The sequence below is a fragment of the Etheostoma cragini genome, chromosome 24 (assembly GCF_013103735.1).
Source record: "Etheostoma cragini isolate CJK2018 chromosome 24, CSU_Ecrag_1.0, whole genome shotgun sequence".
In the NCBI taxonomy this organism is placed as follows: domain Eukaryota; kingdom Metazoa; phylum Chordata; class Actinopteri; order Perciformes; family Percidae; genus Etheostoma; species Etheostoma cragini.
Window position 1 is genome coordinate 756,188 of NC_048430.1, and position 13,445 is coordinate 769,632.

General features: G+C 40.2%; 1 protein-coding gene across 4 annotated transcripts in view; it reads left to right on the forward strand.

Moving 5' to 3' along the window:
- Positions 1-9,708, forward strand: part of gpd2 (glycerol-3-phosphate dehydrogenase 2 (mitochondrial)) — a 23,494-nt gene extending 13,786 nt beyond the window's left edge. For all 4 annotated transcript variants that reach the window (XM_034864451.1, XM_034864453.1, XM_034864452.1 and 1 more), the window contains 8 exons: positions 170-304; positions 1,052-1,227; positions 3,908-4,039; positions 4,119-4,277; positions 5,696-5,808; positions 6,675-6,753; positions 6,865-6,963; positions 8,255-9,708. In XM_034864451.1, coding sequence (XP_034720342.1) covers positions 170-304; positions 1,052-1,227; positions 3,908-4,039; positions 4,119-4,277; positions 5,696-5,808; positions 6,675-6,753; positions 6,865-6,963; positions 8,255-8,380 — 1,019 coding nt within the window. In that variant the 3' untranslated portion in view covers positions 8,381-9,708. The remainder of the gene's footprint in view (positions 1-169; positions 305-1,051; positions 1,228-3,907; positions 4,040-4,118; positions 4,278-5,695; positions 5,809-6,674; positions 6,754-6,864; positions 6,964-8,254) is intronic.
- The last annotated feature ends 3,737 nt before the right edge of the window (positions 9,709-13,445 follow it).

Sequence of the window (13,445 nt, forward strand, 5' to 3'; positions counted from 1 at the left end):
ATATATATATAACAATACTATGAATACAATTTTATCGAATTGAATGACCTCCTTATCTTTTACCCAAGTAAAAATAAATAGGCTAAATAGGGCTGCACAACATTAAATTTTACATTTTATAATCCCTAATCCCATACTGGAATGCGTCGTGTGTTTGTGTCTTCTGCAGTGCGCAGAGGAGACGTGTTGGCGGCGTGGAGCGGGATCCGTCCTCTGGTGACCGACCCCAACTCCAAAGACACTCAGTCCATCTGTAGGAACCACATCGTCAGCATCAGTGACAGCGGACTGGTCACCATCGCCGGTCAGTTGTTTTTGATTATTTTGTGATATTAGTGCACAGATACTGCTGCATTTAGAGCTTAACTGTGTGTTTCCTGAAGTAAAAATCCTGTTTATTTTCTCCATAAGAATTTTGATTATTAGCCATAAAGTCTAAAGCAGAGATCTTCAACAGTCACTGAATATGCCTGAACATATTAACATGAATACAACATACTATTAGAAAAGAAAAATGGGCCTAGTCATAAAAAAACCACAACATTGAACGCCTAGTGGCCTATAGGTGAGGTAGCCATCCACAGATACAGGTTTAAAGGCTTTAGGCGGCCTTGCACGTCAGCCCCGGTTTATTATGCAACTTAATTTGATTCAATATATTCAGTGAGGGGTCCCTGTTAGTCTCTCTTTCAGGTTAGCCCCTGATCTAAACCATCCAAGGCCGAGACTGACCAGGAGCTGTGAGGTTGTGGAACAAAGGTTTCTGCAGCCGTAGAAGCTACAAGTCCATATGAAATCAAGCCTGTTTTAAGGAAAACATGATTTATTCCCGGTTTTATGGAGAAATACTACACTACCCACAATCCTAAGTACTTGTGCCTTTGCCTTTTTTGCCATTTTCAATGGCCACAGTTCCTCTCATGCTGGTTGTCTCGGTTAAAACTCTTCATATCAGCATTTATTGAAGCGTTAATGGAGATATTAAACAGGGAAAGACTTCCTGAACTAGAGCCGTTAAAGACCTACTAAGGCTGCTTATTTTGGTGTCCAGGTGGGAAGTGGACTACCTACAGATCGATGGCTGAAGAGACTCTGGACGCAGCCATCAAAGCCCACGGCCTCTCAGCAGAGCCCTGCAAGACCGTGGGCCTGATGCTGGAGGGAGCCAAAGGCTGGACCCCCACGCTCTACATCCGCCTGGTGCAGGACTACGGACTGGAGAACGAGGTGAGACACATTTGCGTGCTACAAACAGCATAGGTTGCATGAGCGTGCAGTCCTGTGTTCCGTACAGTCGTTTTAACCCTTGTGTTGTCTTCCCGTTAACCATGAAATTGCCCTTCCAGGTCAAAATTGAAATTTCTTTTGCTTTTCCGATGTTTTTGTGTTTTTTTCTGATTTTATTTGTCACTTTTTGGGGCTTTAAAAAAAAAACAGACATGGTTTAATAATAGGTTACTAAACTTATTCTTGGAAACATGGTCAACAAACCTCATTTATATCAAATTATACGTACGTTTTTAGTTAAAAATGCAGAAATAATGAATTTTTTTGACTAATAGTTAAGATCAGAGGATGTAGAGTGGATCTCAGATGGGTAGATGTCAAAGTTTAGTCCGGAGACTGGTTTGAAACCATTAAAAAAAAAGAAAAACATTAAATGAAACAGCCAAAACATTCAATAAAAGCCATCCATGTTATTTTTGGGCAATTTGGTTGAAAGAAATCCATATTTCTGATATAAAACACTGATATAAAACGGCTTAAGTTGACCTGAGGACAACACCAGGGTTAAGTAGGATAAATATTTTAGATATTATAGTTGCTAGGAAGGAACAAATATTTCCACTAGTTGAGATTTTCAAAGTAGAAAACAGATTTAATTCAGTGTTTTTGATAGTTTCAGAGCCCGCCAATGAGTCTGAACTTGATCAAACCCTGAATGTTCACTCTAAACTTCATTGTTTTTAATATTAAACCTTACCAGGTTTTTAAATCCAACAGATATGGTATCCCTGCTGACAGTAATGTCAAACCTGGTCCATGGTGACAACCTTCCCTTTTATAAAGAACAAATAAATTCTCGGTACAATCTCCTAAATTTCATGGTCCAGTCAGACACTACAAAATGGCACTTTTACATACTTTTATTCATATTGTTTGCATTAATTTATTCTTTACCTTTCAAAATTATCAATAAACTAATTTGCATTTGTAAATTGATATTTCTTCTTTCAATATTTTAGAAAATATGCTTACCGTTGTAACTTTCTTCCTAAAAGTGAAGCGAGAAGATCCAAATTAATAAACTAAAAAACAGCATTTTGTATATCTTTTATTGACCAATAAGATCAAATCTGCCCAACATTTCTAATGGTTTCTGTGGGAATTGGGTGGATTCCCACATACCGTACAGGTTTAAAATGTCGGTCCCCGTGCAGGCGTGCTATGAGCTCATTTTATCGCTAATTCTTCTGTACTTTTACTTAAGTGAAATTGTGAACTTGTACTTCTAAAAGATGATTTTTACACAATAAGACTTCAGTATGTCAGCACCACAAATGATCATTTGTACATTTCTGTTAAGATGCAACACGTGAGCTGTCGAGGTGCTTTGGTAAGAAATAAAACACACATTTCCCCAAAATGTTGAACTATTTCGTGACGCTCTGGCTCCAAGAACAGCTCGACTTATGCGACACATTTTCAGCATAGACCCTAAACTTGTTATGGATAAAAAACTACGCTATAAGCGCTCATGCCGGCCCCTTCACTGTCCCCCTCTGCAGCAGCCGAGCTGACATTAAAGTAACAATGTTGACATTTCTACTACACAGCAGACTGGACACGTGTCGAAATGCACCGTACGCTGTACAATTTACCCATGGCATTAAGTAAGGGCACATTGATTTACATCGGCTACACGTCATTTTTCCAATAATTAGGCTGTGCGTTTCATGAAACCCGATAGAACCGGTTTCACGAAGAGAAAGTAGTCCTGCGCCTACAGCACACTTACTCCTCATTAGAGGCATTCTGCTCCAGCTCGGGTGATCTCTCCAATATTCCTGAAAGGTCAGCGCTGATATTTGGACAGGGTGTGCCCTTTCACATGATCGGCGAGCCAATGACATGAATGGCAAATAGACCTCTTGAGTTCTGTAAACATGTGACACCTCGTTGACAAAGTGGCGCTAACGCTTAGCGCTTAGCTCGCAAGAGGTGAAATCGATCATGTGACCACCAGGAGCCGCAGCTGGCATCCACGCTGTTTAACCCCGGAGTTTATACTGCGAGAGCAGCACATGGAATAAAAATCCTAATCTACAGCCAGCTCGATGCCAAACGGCTCCGTCTTTGAATACATATGCAGGTAATGAAAGGTTATACTGCAACCCAAGTTACAATTTTGAAAAAATGTAATAAACCCTGCTAATAATGTGTTTTTAAGAGCATTAAATGTGTTGGTTTGAATGAAAAAATGGAGATTGAACCTGTTTGTTTGCACATTGGTGGATGAGGTAGAAATCTCATTTAAAAATAATGTTAGTGAGGATCATTTTGTCTTCTTCTTGTACAGTAAATATAGTTTTTATTAAGAATAAGAAGAATGTTGTCTCATATCTGTATCATTGACAATTGATTTTATAGCTGTCAAAGTTGTATTTTCCCTTTATAATTTTTTTGCTGTAGTTCTATAAAGTAGTTTACTGAGCTGACAATAAAGAAGCTGCTGTTCAGTTTGTATTTATGTTTGTGGAAGTAAAAACAACAGTGTTATTTTTTGTACGTTAACAGTGTATTGACTATTTAAAATAAATAAACCAAACTTACTGCACAGGTTTTTTTGCGTGCAGGCGCTGCGAGTTCAATGTCTTTTCTTTTAAACATTGTATTTGTTCCCCAGGTCGCTCAGCACCTGGTGTCCACGTACGGAGGGAAGGCGTTCGACGTGGCCAAGATGGCGCAGGTTACCGGGCAACGATGGCCGATCGTGGGGAAGAGACTGGTGTCGGAGTTCCCCTACATCGAGGGCGAGGTAAAGTGGGATTTCATGCTCATTATGGCCCCCAAAAGGCTCTCCCATACCCCAGCCTCATGCGGGTCTCCTTCCTCAGGTGCTGTATGCGATCAAGGAGTACGCCTGCACGGCCATCGACGTCATCGCCCGGCGGACGCGCCTGGGCTTCCTGAACGTGCAGGCGGCCGATGAAGCGCTCCCGCGCATCGTGCAGATCATGGGGAAAGAGCTGGGCTGGAGTGAGGAGAGAAAGACGGTACGCTGTTACAACACGTTGTGTAATGAGAGGGGGGAAAAGAGCCAAAATGGAACATGATGTTAGAATATTTAATAGAAGCTAGGTATTGTAGGTCATTGTAAAAAAAGGTATCAATAAAGGCTTTAGGCGGCTGTACACATCAGGCCCGGTTTATTACGCAACTTATTTAATACAATATATTCAGTAAGGGGGTCCTGTTAGTCTCTCTTTCAGGTTAGTCCCTGATCTAAACCCTCCAAGGTAGACTGACCAGGAGCTGTGAGGTTGTGGAACAAAGGTTTCTGCAGCCGTAGAAGCTAGCATGTTTTAAGGAAAACATGATTTATTCCCAGTTTTATGGAGAAATACTACACTACCCACAATCCTAAGTACTTGTGCCTTTGCCTTTTTTTTGTTGTTGCCATTTTCCACATCTTGCGCCTGGATCAAATGTTTAACGGTCCACAGTTCCTCTCTTAAAAAATGTAACGATGTAATGACACAAGCCGAGGATTTAGTGTCAGTGGTGTGTGTAATAAAGTCCGGGCTTCTTTGTCGTTTAGTGCACAATAGAAAAGGTCCACACCCCCGAGTCCCTTTAGGAGAGGAAGCACAGTGATGTGATATGAGTGCATGAAAACTGAGCTCTCAGCTATTTTTAGCCTGTGTAGTTCCAGCACAGGAAAGCCACATGTCTTACTTACACTGTGATGTTAATTAGAGATCCGCCGCTATGGGGAAGAGGTTATTTAAGATTTTAAAACAATAACTGTGTGTGCCGGTGGTCAGGTTCAGAGGACGTCTTTTATTTACTACATCCTTTCCAGTCTTAGAAGTAATACATGAGGAAAAGGACAAGTATCTTTCCAGGAAATGACCTTGGTAGAAGTTAAAGTCACCTTTTAAGAATATCACTTAAGTGAGTCTTAAAGTGTCTGATATTTCTTTTATTTAAGTAGCAAAAGTAACTTTATGATGTTAGAAAGTAAAAGGAAAAAAACTTTGATTATGAACTTTATTATTCAGGGTTTCCACATCTTCTTAAATATCATGTCTGACCTTGACAAAGAAAAACAGAAATAGAATTTAATATTTTTTTGTGAGAAACAGTCTTTCACTCCAACTCAAGTAACGAAGATGCTGAGCCAAAATGTGGTGGAGTAAAAGTAAAAGTTTCCAAAATTATATATAACAATAAAGTACAGATACAGTACAGATTCTACTTAAGCACAGTAACAAAGTATTTGGAATTTGTTAGACTAAAACCCTGATGCTTTACTTAAAGAAGTATTTTTACAACACTTTCAAATGCAAATCTAACATTAGAAGTCTTGGTATATTTAACGCGAATGGATGGATGGATGGATGGATGGATGAGAGATGGAGGGATGGGTGATGGCTGACTCTTCTTCTCTCTGTGCTGATGTGGACTCCAGGCAGAGCTGGATGCAGCCAGGAAGTTTTTGTACCTGGAGATGGGCTACAGGTCTCGCTCCGAACAGCTGACCAGGACATCTGAGATCAATCTGGACAACCAGGAAGTAGCCAGGTCCTTATTACACTTCTTTCTCTTTTTTCTCTTTCTCATTTCTGATGAAATGTGAGTTTCTGTAGGTGAGCTGGTGATTACATCAGAGTGGTAATGGTATGAGCAGGTGCCATAATGAGCAGGTAATGGTACAGTGGGTGCTTTGAGGACATTTTTTAGGATTTTAAGTCCCCTTCCCCTGGAACCAAACCTACGCAATCAGTCATTACTGTAGTACGCAGATTCAAGGCCCCTCGCAAATTTTAATCCGGCCCGCATATCAATTTAGGTTCACAATACATTTTGGCTTGCCTAGTTTTTGTCGCTTTTGCCGACAATTTTGTCGCTTTTATTCTGTGTTTTGGTTGCTTTTGTCAACCTTTTTTGGTGCTTTTTTCTATGATGGCTAAGGAACTTTAAGGGTTTTTATGTCGACCAAAACTGTGAGTGAGAAGACTATAAATCAAGCAATTATACAGTCAAAGATATTTGACTTTTTCAAATAAATGAAAACATGTCAATAAACTACATGTCTGGCTCTAGATGTGATTCTGAGGCCCTTAGTGAAGTTGAGTACAGATTTAAAACCTGTAAAATAAGCAAAATGGACTGTTGTTTGTCATGAAATGACCAATGATGATCAATGAAAACATGAAATGTGTGAGTGAACGAGCTCAAGAATATTCTTATATTCATCATAGCTTAAACTAAAAGGACTGTTAGAGACAGTTTCCATTAAAATAGTTCTGTTTATCCTCATTATGAAGACAGATGTCGATCACAGGTTAAAATTAAGTCTAAGTTTTGTCAAAAGCTGTAGAATTAAATGTGAGGAAGTGAGTAAAATAAATACTCTGCTAACTCTAATACTAATATCTGTGCCACAGGTACAAGAAGCGTTTCCATAAGTTTGACAAAGAGAGCAAAGGATTCATCACGACCGTTGACGTCCAGCAGGTTTTAGAAGTGAGTCGTCTTTCCTTCTTTCCTTTTCTCCTCTTTGTCTGCCTCTCATCTTTACACACTTGTCTCCATTACACGGTATTGATCCCTGGTCCTGTTTTTCTGTCTCTGCAGAGCATCAATGTCCACATTGATGAAAATGCGCTCCATGAAATCCTTAATGAGGTGGACCTGAACAAGAATGGACAAGTGGAAATTGATGAATTCATGCAGGTATGTAACACGCAGCTCAGCCAGGATGCATCTGATAACACGTCATCTCCCACATTTGTTCAGTCAGGAGCCCTCGTCATAGTAACTATTTATTACAACAAAGGGAAATACAGTCATCTAGAAATCTAACTAGATTTTAGAAAAGCTTGAAACATGTTGATCAGTAACTGTCCTTCCACATGTTATTAGAAAATACAACATATGGGGGGAATCCTTTTATATAAAAGGTGATTACTGCAGAACATTTTGACTTTAAAGCCGAGTAAAAGTGGCGAGTGCACATAAGCGCTGTGGTGTGATGAGAGGAGCCATTACTGTCCAACACCTCTGTCAGTAACAGCAGAACCACCAGGAGTCTGGATAATAGAAACCCTCGGGAATGCAATCCATTAAACACACTTCTTCTATTTAAAAAAAAAAGTCCTTTCCTTTTTGTGTGTGTGAGACCTTATTCCTGTAATCCTTTTCAGTCACCTGCCTTGTTATGCTGCAGAAACTGTTGTGGAATTGGGCTTTAATATACCTTTTTCCTTCCTGTGTATCAGTACGTCAGCTTAAACGCAGTTGAAAGCAGGCATTTGTAGGTCTGAACATCCTCATAGATACATGTTTAATGTTGTATGCATTCATTTACAACATCAGGGGATCATAGCAGGGAGAGCACCTTTCTCTTGTTGTTTTCAGTACTATCAGCCAGATAGAGACAACGTATTCCTCCTTCTTTATGTCACCAACGCTGCAACGCTTATTACCTCATTGTTAAAAAAAGAGGCCGTGGTCCACCTGAGATGTGAGAACGAAGAACTTCCTGCAAACAGAAACAGGTGTGAAGTCCGCCTAGATGGAGCTAATTAAAAAGGCTCTGTCAGCGACTTATGTAATGAGGCCTGAAGTGTCCGTCCGCGCTAAATAAATTACCTTCTCACTTGACAACGAAGTCCAGAAAAAGAGTCATTACGGGAGAGCTGGACGGCAGTCGGTGATTTAGTCTTCATTAGTGTTGCCGAGGAGACGGGCTGATGGGTAAATCAACCAGGAGTCCAAATAACTTTTAACTAGAAGCCTTTTCCGCCCCCCCCCCCCCTCTGTGACAAGTAGAACAAGACAGAGCTGAGTGTTTAATCATGCGTGTGCATGTGCTGCATGGCTTCTTTGTCCACCGGGTGCAGCTTTAACACATAAACAAGACCGCCCGGGGTGCTGGGTTCCCCAGGGTGGGACATGTGGAGGGGGCCGAGTCCTGTACCGAGTTCTTGTAGTTAACCCCTTCCCCCGCTCTTCTCCCGTGCAGCTGATGAGTGCGGTGAAGAAAGGACAAGTGTCCGACAGCCGCCTGGCCATACTGATGAAAACGGCGGAGGAGACGTTGGAAAACAGAGGGCCAGTGACCGTGGACCGGAGCGGGGGCGGAGTCTGAGTCTCACGATGCCGAGAAAATCCAGATCTGCTACTGGTCCTTTTTAAAAGGTGGCGACGGTGCCGTGTGGAAGACAACGATGCAATCATGCCAGCACGGTGGGATGAATTTAGGCAAATCAAGCGTCAGCTGGGTGTGGTTTGGAGTGGATCGGTACCTGATGATTGGGGCTGAGGTTTGTGTTTCATGATCAGTTGAACGCAACATCAGGTGCCTCTGATGTTACGCAGCACATCTGTTTTATACTGTCTTTTGATATTTCAATCATTCACAATATCTTTTTACTTTCTCCAACGCTGCTTTTTGACTTAACCTTAATTTATTTTTTAACAGTACCGACAGTGATTGTTGGTTTTTCATGTGGCAACTGAGCGTTTGGTCCTGCTTTCTTTTATGGGTCCAGTATAAGTTATCCTTAATAAGACATACAGTATATGTAACCTGCTACCAGTTATCAGGAAAATTAGACATACTTAACTTAAATGAAGAATAAAGTTTCTAGTAATAAATGACTTAAAATGAACATTTACTGGGCTTTAATGGACCCTATTTTTCCTGTAACCAGTCAAATTTAACCAATTATGTCCTGCAAACTTTCAAAGAAGTAATCATGGACCCCTAAAATAAAGCATAGCCAGATTTTCATTGTATTTCTGATGTTCCATGCACTAGTCAGGTAATATTTAATGGTTCTTAAAGCACTCTGAGATGTTTCTGAAGTACTTATTTGGGTTCAGTGTGGGATTAATCGAGCATCTTCTGGCCCACTGTGGTTTTCCCTTTATTGCACTACTGACGACTACTGTTGATACTGAGGTTTTCATCGCAAGGTTTCTAGCTTTAGTGGTTTTAATCCTCTTTTTCCATCTATATTTTTTTTATTTATTCTTTTTTCTCATGCTACTGCAGCCATTTATAGACAAATACAGTTCGATGCTTCCATGTGTTGCATGAGATAATCTGGATTTTAAAGGGACTTTTCACTTGCATGCTACCCTTTGACTCAATTTTGTTTTTAATTTCACAAAAATGTGTTTGGAGTTCATTCTTTTGTTTCTTGTGCTTGCGGTCGAGGCAGAGAGGAAGTATACATATACTCCTGCTGACAATTTCATTGTTTCTGTGACACAGATAGCACGTTTGTAATCCAGCAGTGATGTCATGTGTTATCATTTTGTGATTTTCAAGAAATGAAAAGTATGATATGTGCCTTTATGTGCCTAAGATATGAATGTCTTCTTCACAATGCCACACTCCATGTTAAACTAATACAGGAAATGATGTAAACGAATGTAAAGATAGTTGTTATATAAAGACTAGTATTTAAAGTGTGTTGTATGTGTTTTGTTAAGAACAGATGTCTGGTTGGAAGAGGCATGCTGCCATGTTGAAGTTTGACCCAGGTTATTTTTAATTGTGTCATTTGACCTGCGTAAATCAGTAGTAGTAGTAGTAGTAGTAGTATCTTATAGGACAGAGGGATTGTTTATGTACAGTATCTGGAGTATTTTAGGTCTTGTGTGTGTGTGTCTCGCAGGCTTAAAGTCCGGCGGTGGAAACAAAAAGTTGATTTAATTTACTCCTGAGCCCCGATCAGGATTGAGGAGGAAGGTTAGTTGACATTTTAAGTCTTAAGTAATACGTACAGATGTTTTTCTCTGAACTTAAGCTTTGAGTGAGGCATTTATAGTTATGAAGGATAATGTTGCAGAGAAGAGTATTAGATGAAACCAAGATTTTAAGGTTTTAGGAGCTTGAAAAAGATTTAGTAGTAGTTACAATATTCCTCAAAGACCACATTCAAGTCCCTATCTTGCACCTTACCTTTAAACCCCAACTTGCATCCTGAACCATCGTTGAGTATTTGTGCTCAAAATAGTTCCTTTTCCAGAGTCCTGTCCTAATGCATTAGGCAGTGTTTTATCTGAGAAGCCTTCAAACTCTTAGATCTGCTGCTAAAACTGATATTTAAGCCATCAAATACGTATCATTAGTAACAATGCGGGCTCAAAGTGTCAAGAAAAGCCCGTACTCAGCACTTCATTGACTTAATGGGACTTTATCTGGGAAATGAAAACAGAAAAATAGAAACTGTGCATCCTCCCTGTTCCTCTTTACAGACCTCCTGCAGACGGCTTTATACTGTGAAAGAAGTGTGCGTCCTTATTGCCTCCATATTATGAATTATATTTTCATCACTTACATGAGATTTTCTATGGACTCATTGATATGCAGTATGCAGTTTCCTCCCATGAATAATCACTGGGACTGTTACTGAAGGGTGTGGGTGTGGGTGTAAGGTCACTGGGGGATTTGGCTACAATACGTCCACATTGAGGACCCTTGAAACTGCCAACTATCTTCTGATGTTTGATTGTCTCTGTGGATGAAATTACAGCTTCATCCAGACTCGAAGAGAATCATATTCCATCTACTGTAAGAATACTGTAAAAAACAACAATCACATGTATCTGGTTTCTTGCCAAGCTTTGTTCTGTTTTGTTTTTTTGTGTGTGAGCATCATTCAGAGCTGGTGTCATATCAGCTGAGAGAGAGAGGAGAGAATAGGCGTGGTTACTGTATGAAAAGGTTACTTTTTTATTTTAAAATTGTGAAATTACTGAAAAATGAAGCTTGAAATCAATGAGATACATAAAGAGCTACTCAATAGACTTAAATTTGACTTCAACTTCAACTTAATTTGAATATATCTTCAGTCTCACTGCTAAACTCTATCATTAAGAGTGAAAATTAACAGCTACTCTGAGCTAAATTAGTGAGGTAAGAGTTTAGGATGTAGACATAATGATGCAGGTGGAGTCCAAAAGCATTTAGTGTCCTATTAAGTGTTTTTAAGTAAAAATAGGCTCACTCAGATTGGTTCTCACAAGATAGCACACACACACACACACACACACACACACACGCTAAACTCCATCAGTCTGCTTCTTGCAAACTGGGTGAAAAACCGCATTTTTCCCCCTCAAAGGTCACAGTGAGATTTGAATGACAGCTTTAAGTACTTCCCCCATATTACAATCTGCGGCGGAGGAGACGTCCGCGGTGTGCTGCCTTCCTGGGAAAGGCCGGGAGTACAGGGAAGCAATTAATTGTAATGAATAATGGGACAAATCTGGTTGGCATATGACCGCTAATGCTCCTTTTCTTTCTCAGGAGGATTTAGGACAGCGACGCCGGCCCCGCTGAGGTGTCCGCCTGCACACTAATTGAAAAGTGTGAGGATGCTGGCGCTGTCTGCCTCCATTGCTGGTTTTTATTCTTCCAAAGGGAATCCCTGATCCATAATAACATGCTAACTAATTGCCAAATTACTCCAAACATCTGTACCCCCGGAGGAAATATCCAATTGGCCGGATTTATTAATTATGTCCAGTTACTATGTCTTTCCTGTAATTGTTTTCACATACAATGCTGCTTTTTAAAGCACGTTTGCATGTGAAGAAATACAATTTTTCAGATATTCCACATTGATTTTGAAAACCATATCTAGAGGAATGCAGACCTCTTATGTTGGGGATCCAGAATTTAAAATGCATGTAATTTTGTGTGGGGGTTGTTGACTAATTAAGCTTGAGTACCTGTATAGTGATTAGAAACCTAGGAAGTGGAAATGATCTGCCATTCTCCCTGTTTTCATGAACAACGTGTTGCAGATGTGATATTTTACTGAGTTTTAATTAGAACTGGGGGGGTAAGAGCACTGGGACCACCACGGCCCCACAACAGCATGAAAACCCTCACTTATTCAGCTAATAATGATGGTACATACGACGATAATTAACTGGGAAATAAATCCCATCGACCTGTTGGAAGCAGATGCAGTTCAAATATTGATACAGGAGAGAGCAAGTAAGTAATGTAGGCTGTCATTAGTCTGTTATTTGGCTCTTTTAAGACTAACTGCAGGTAAAAGTCATTAGAAAGGAGGTTGTTTTTGAAACATAAAGCACTAAAATGACTTGTCTAGGGTATTGTGTTTGACTTTGAGAGGAGCAAAGAGGAATGAAATGCCTGGTAACCCGGAGAAATCTCCACTTTATGGGGTGGAATAATGGTTGACACCTTTCTGAACCTCCTCCGGTGGAACAAAAAGCCATCTTGCACAGTGTCCTGACATTTCCCCGGGACATTTACAGGCTTTGTGTCTGTCTGAGTGTGCACAGGAAGCTCTTTGAGATGCATTTCAATGGACACCTGCCAATCACCGCAAAACCACCAGAGGATCTCAGGTCTTCAAATTCAAAAAGAAGAGGAATATTCAACATCAGTTTCCTCGTGTCCTGTAAAACTAGAGCCTTTCTTCTCAAAACGTCTCCAACTGGTGCAACTCAAGACCAAAAACCACTGTACAGCTCTTTTCATTTTATAAATATATATTTTACATATTGTTGTACTCTACATCTTGGACTTCTTCATTTTGATATTAAACCTCCAAATGACCTGCAGCTCGTAAAGGTTCAACCTCCCAACGAGTGTGGTCTTATTCATTGATTTCCATATTTAAGAAGTGTTAAACTGCAGGAGGAGCTCGGTAGGACATGCAGATGGATAAGTGTGCAAAGGATACGTCCCAGGACTGTAGCAACGGACCACCAGCAGAACCACCAGCAGCATCTAATAATATAGGATGGAATAATGATAGACAATAATCAAAGAAGTCTGCAAATAAGCATTCACAACTGCATCTGCAGAAATGGATGAGTAGAGTAACGGAGTGATGGGTCAAGCCAGAGATGTAATGTGGTCATAACTTGTAGCTACAGGTTAGGGGACGACTAAAAGCATCTTGGGGCTTTCACTCAGTGAAATAAACAGACTTTTGTTGGGTTAATCTTGAGTGTGTTAGTGAGGTTTAGGTCCAGGACCGCAAGCTGGGGTTGCTCAGTGCAATGTGTTTCCCTCAAATGGGATTTGAGGGAAACTTATATTTGTAGACTAATTGTTTGTCAAACTACAGCGTGTTAATCTAAAAATAGACTTATGGTTTTGTAATATATAAGTTGTTGTAATGTTCTTTTCCCTCTTTTGGTGTTCCTCTGCTAAT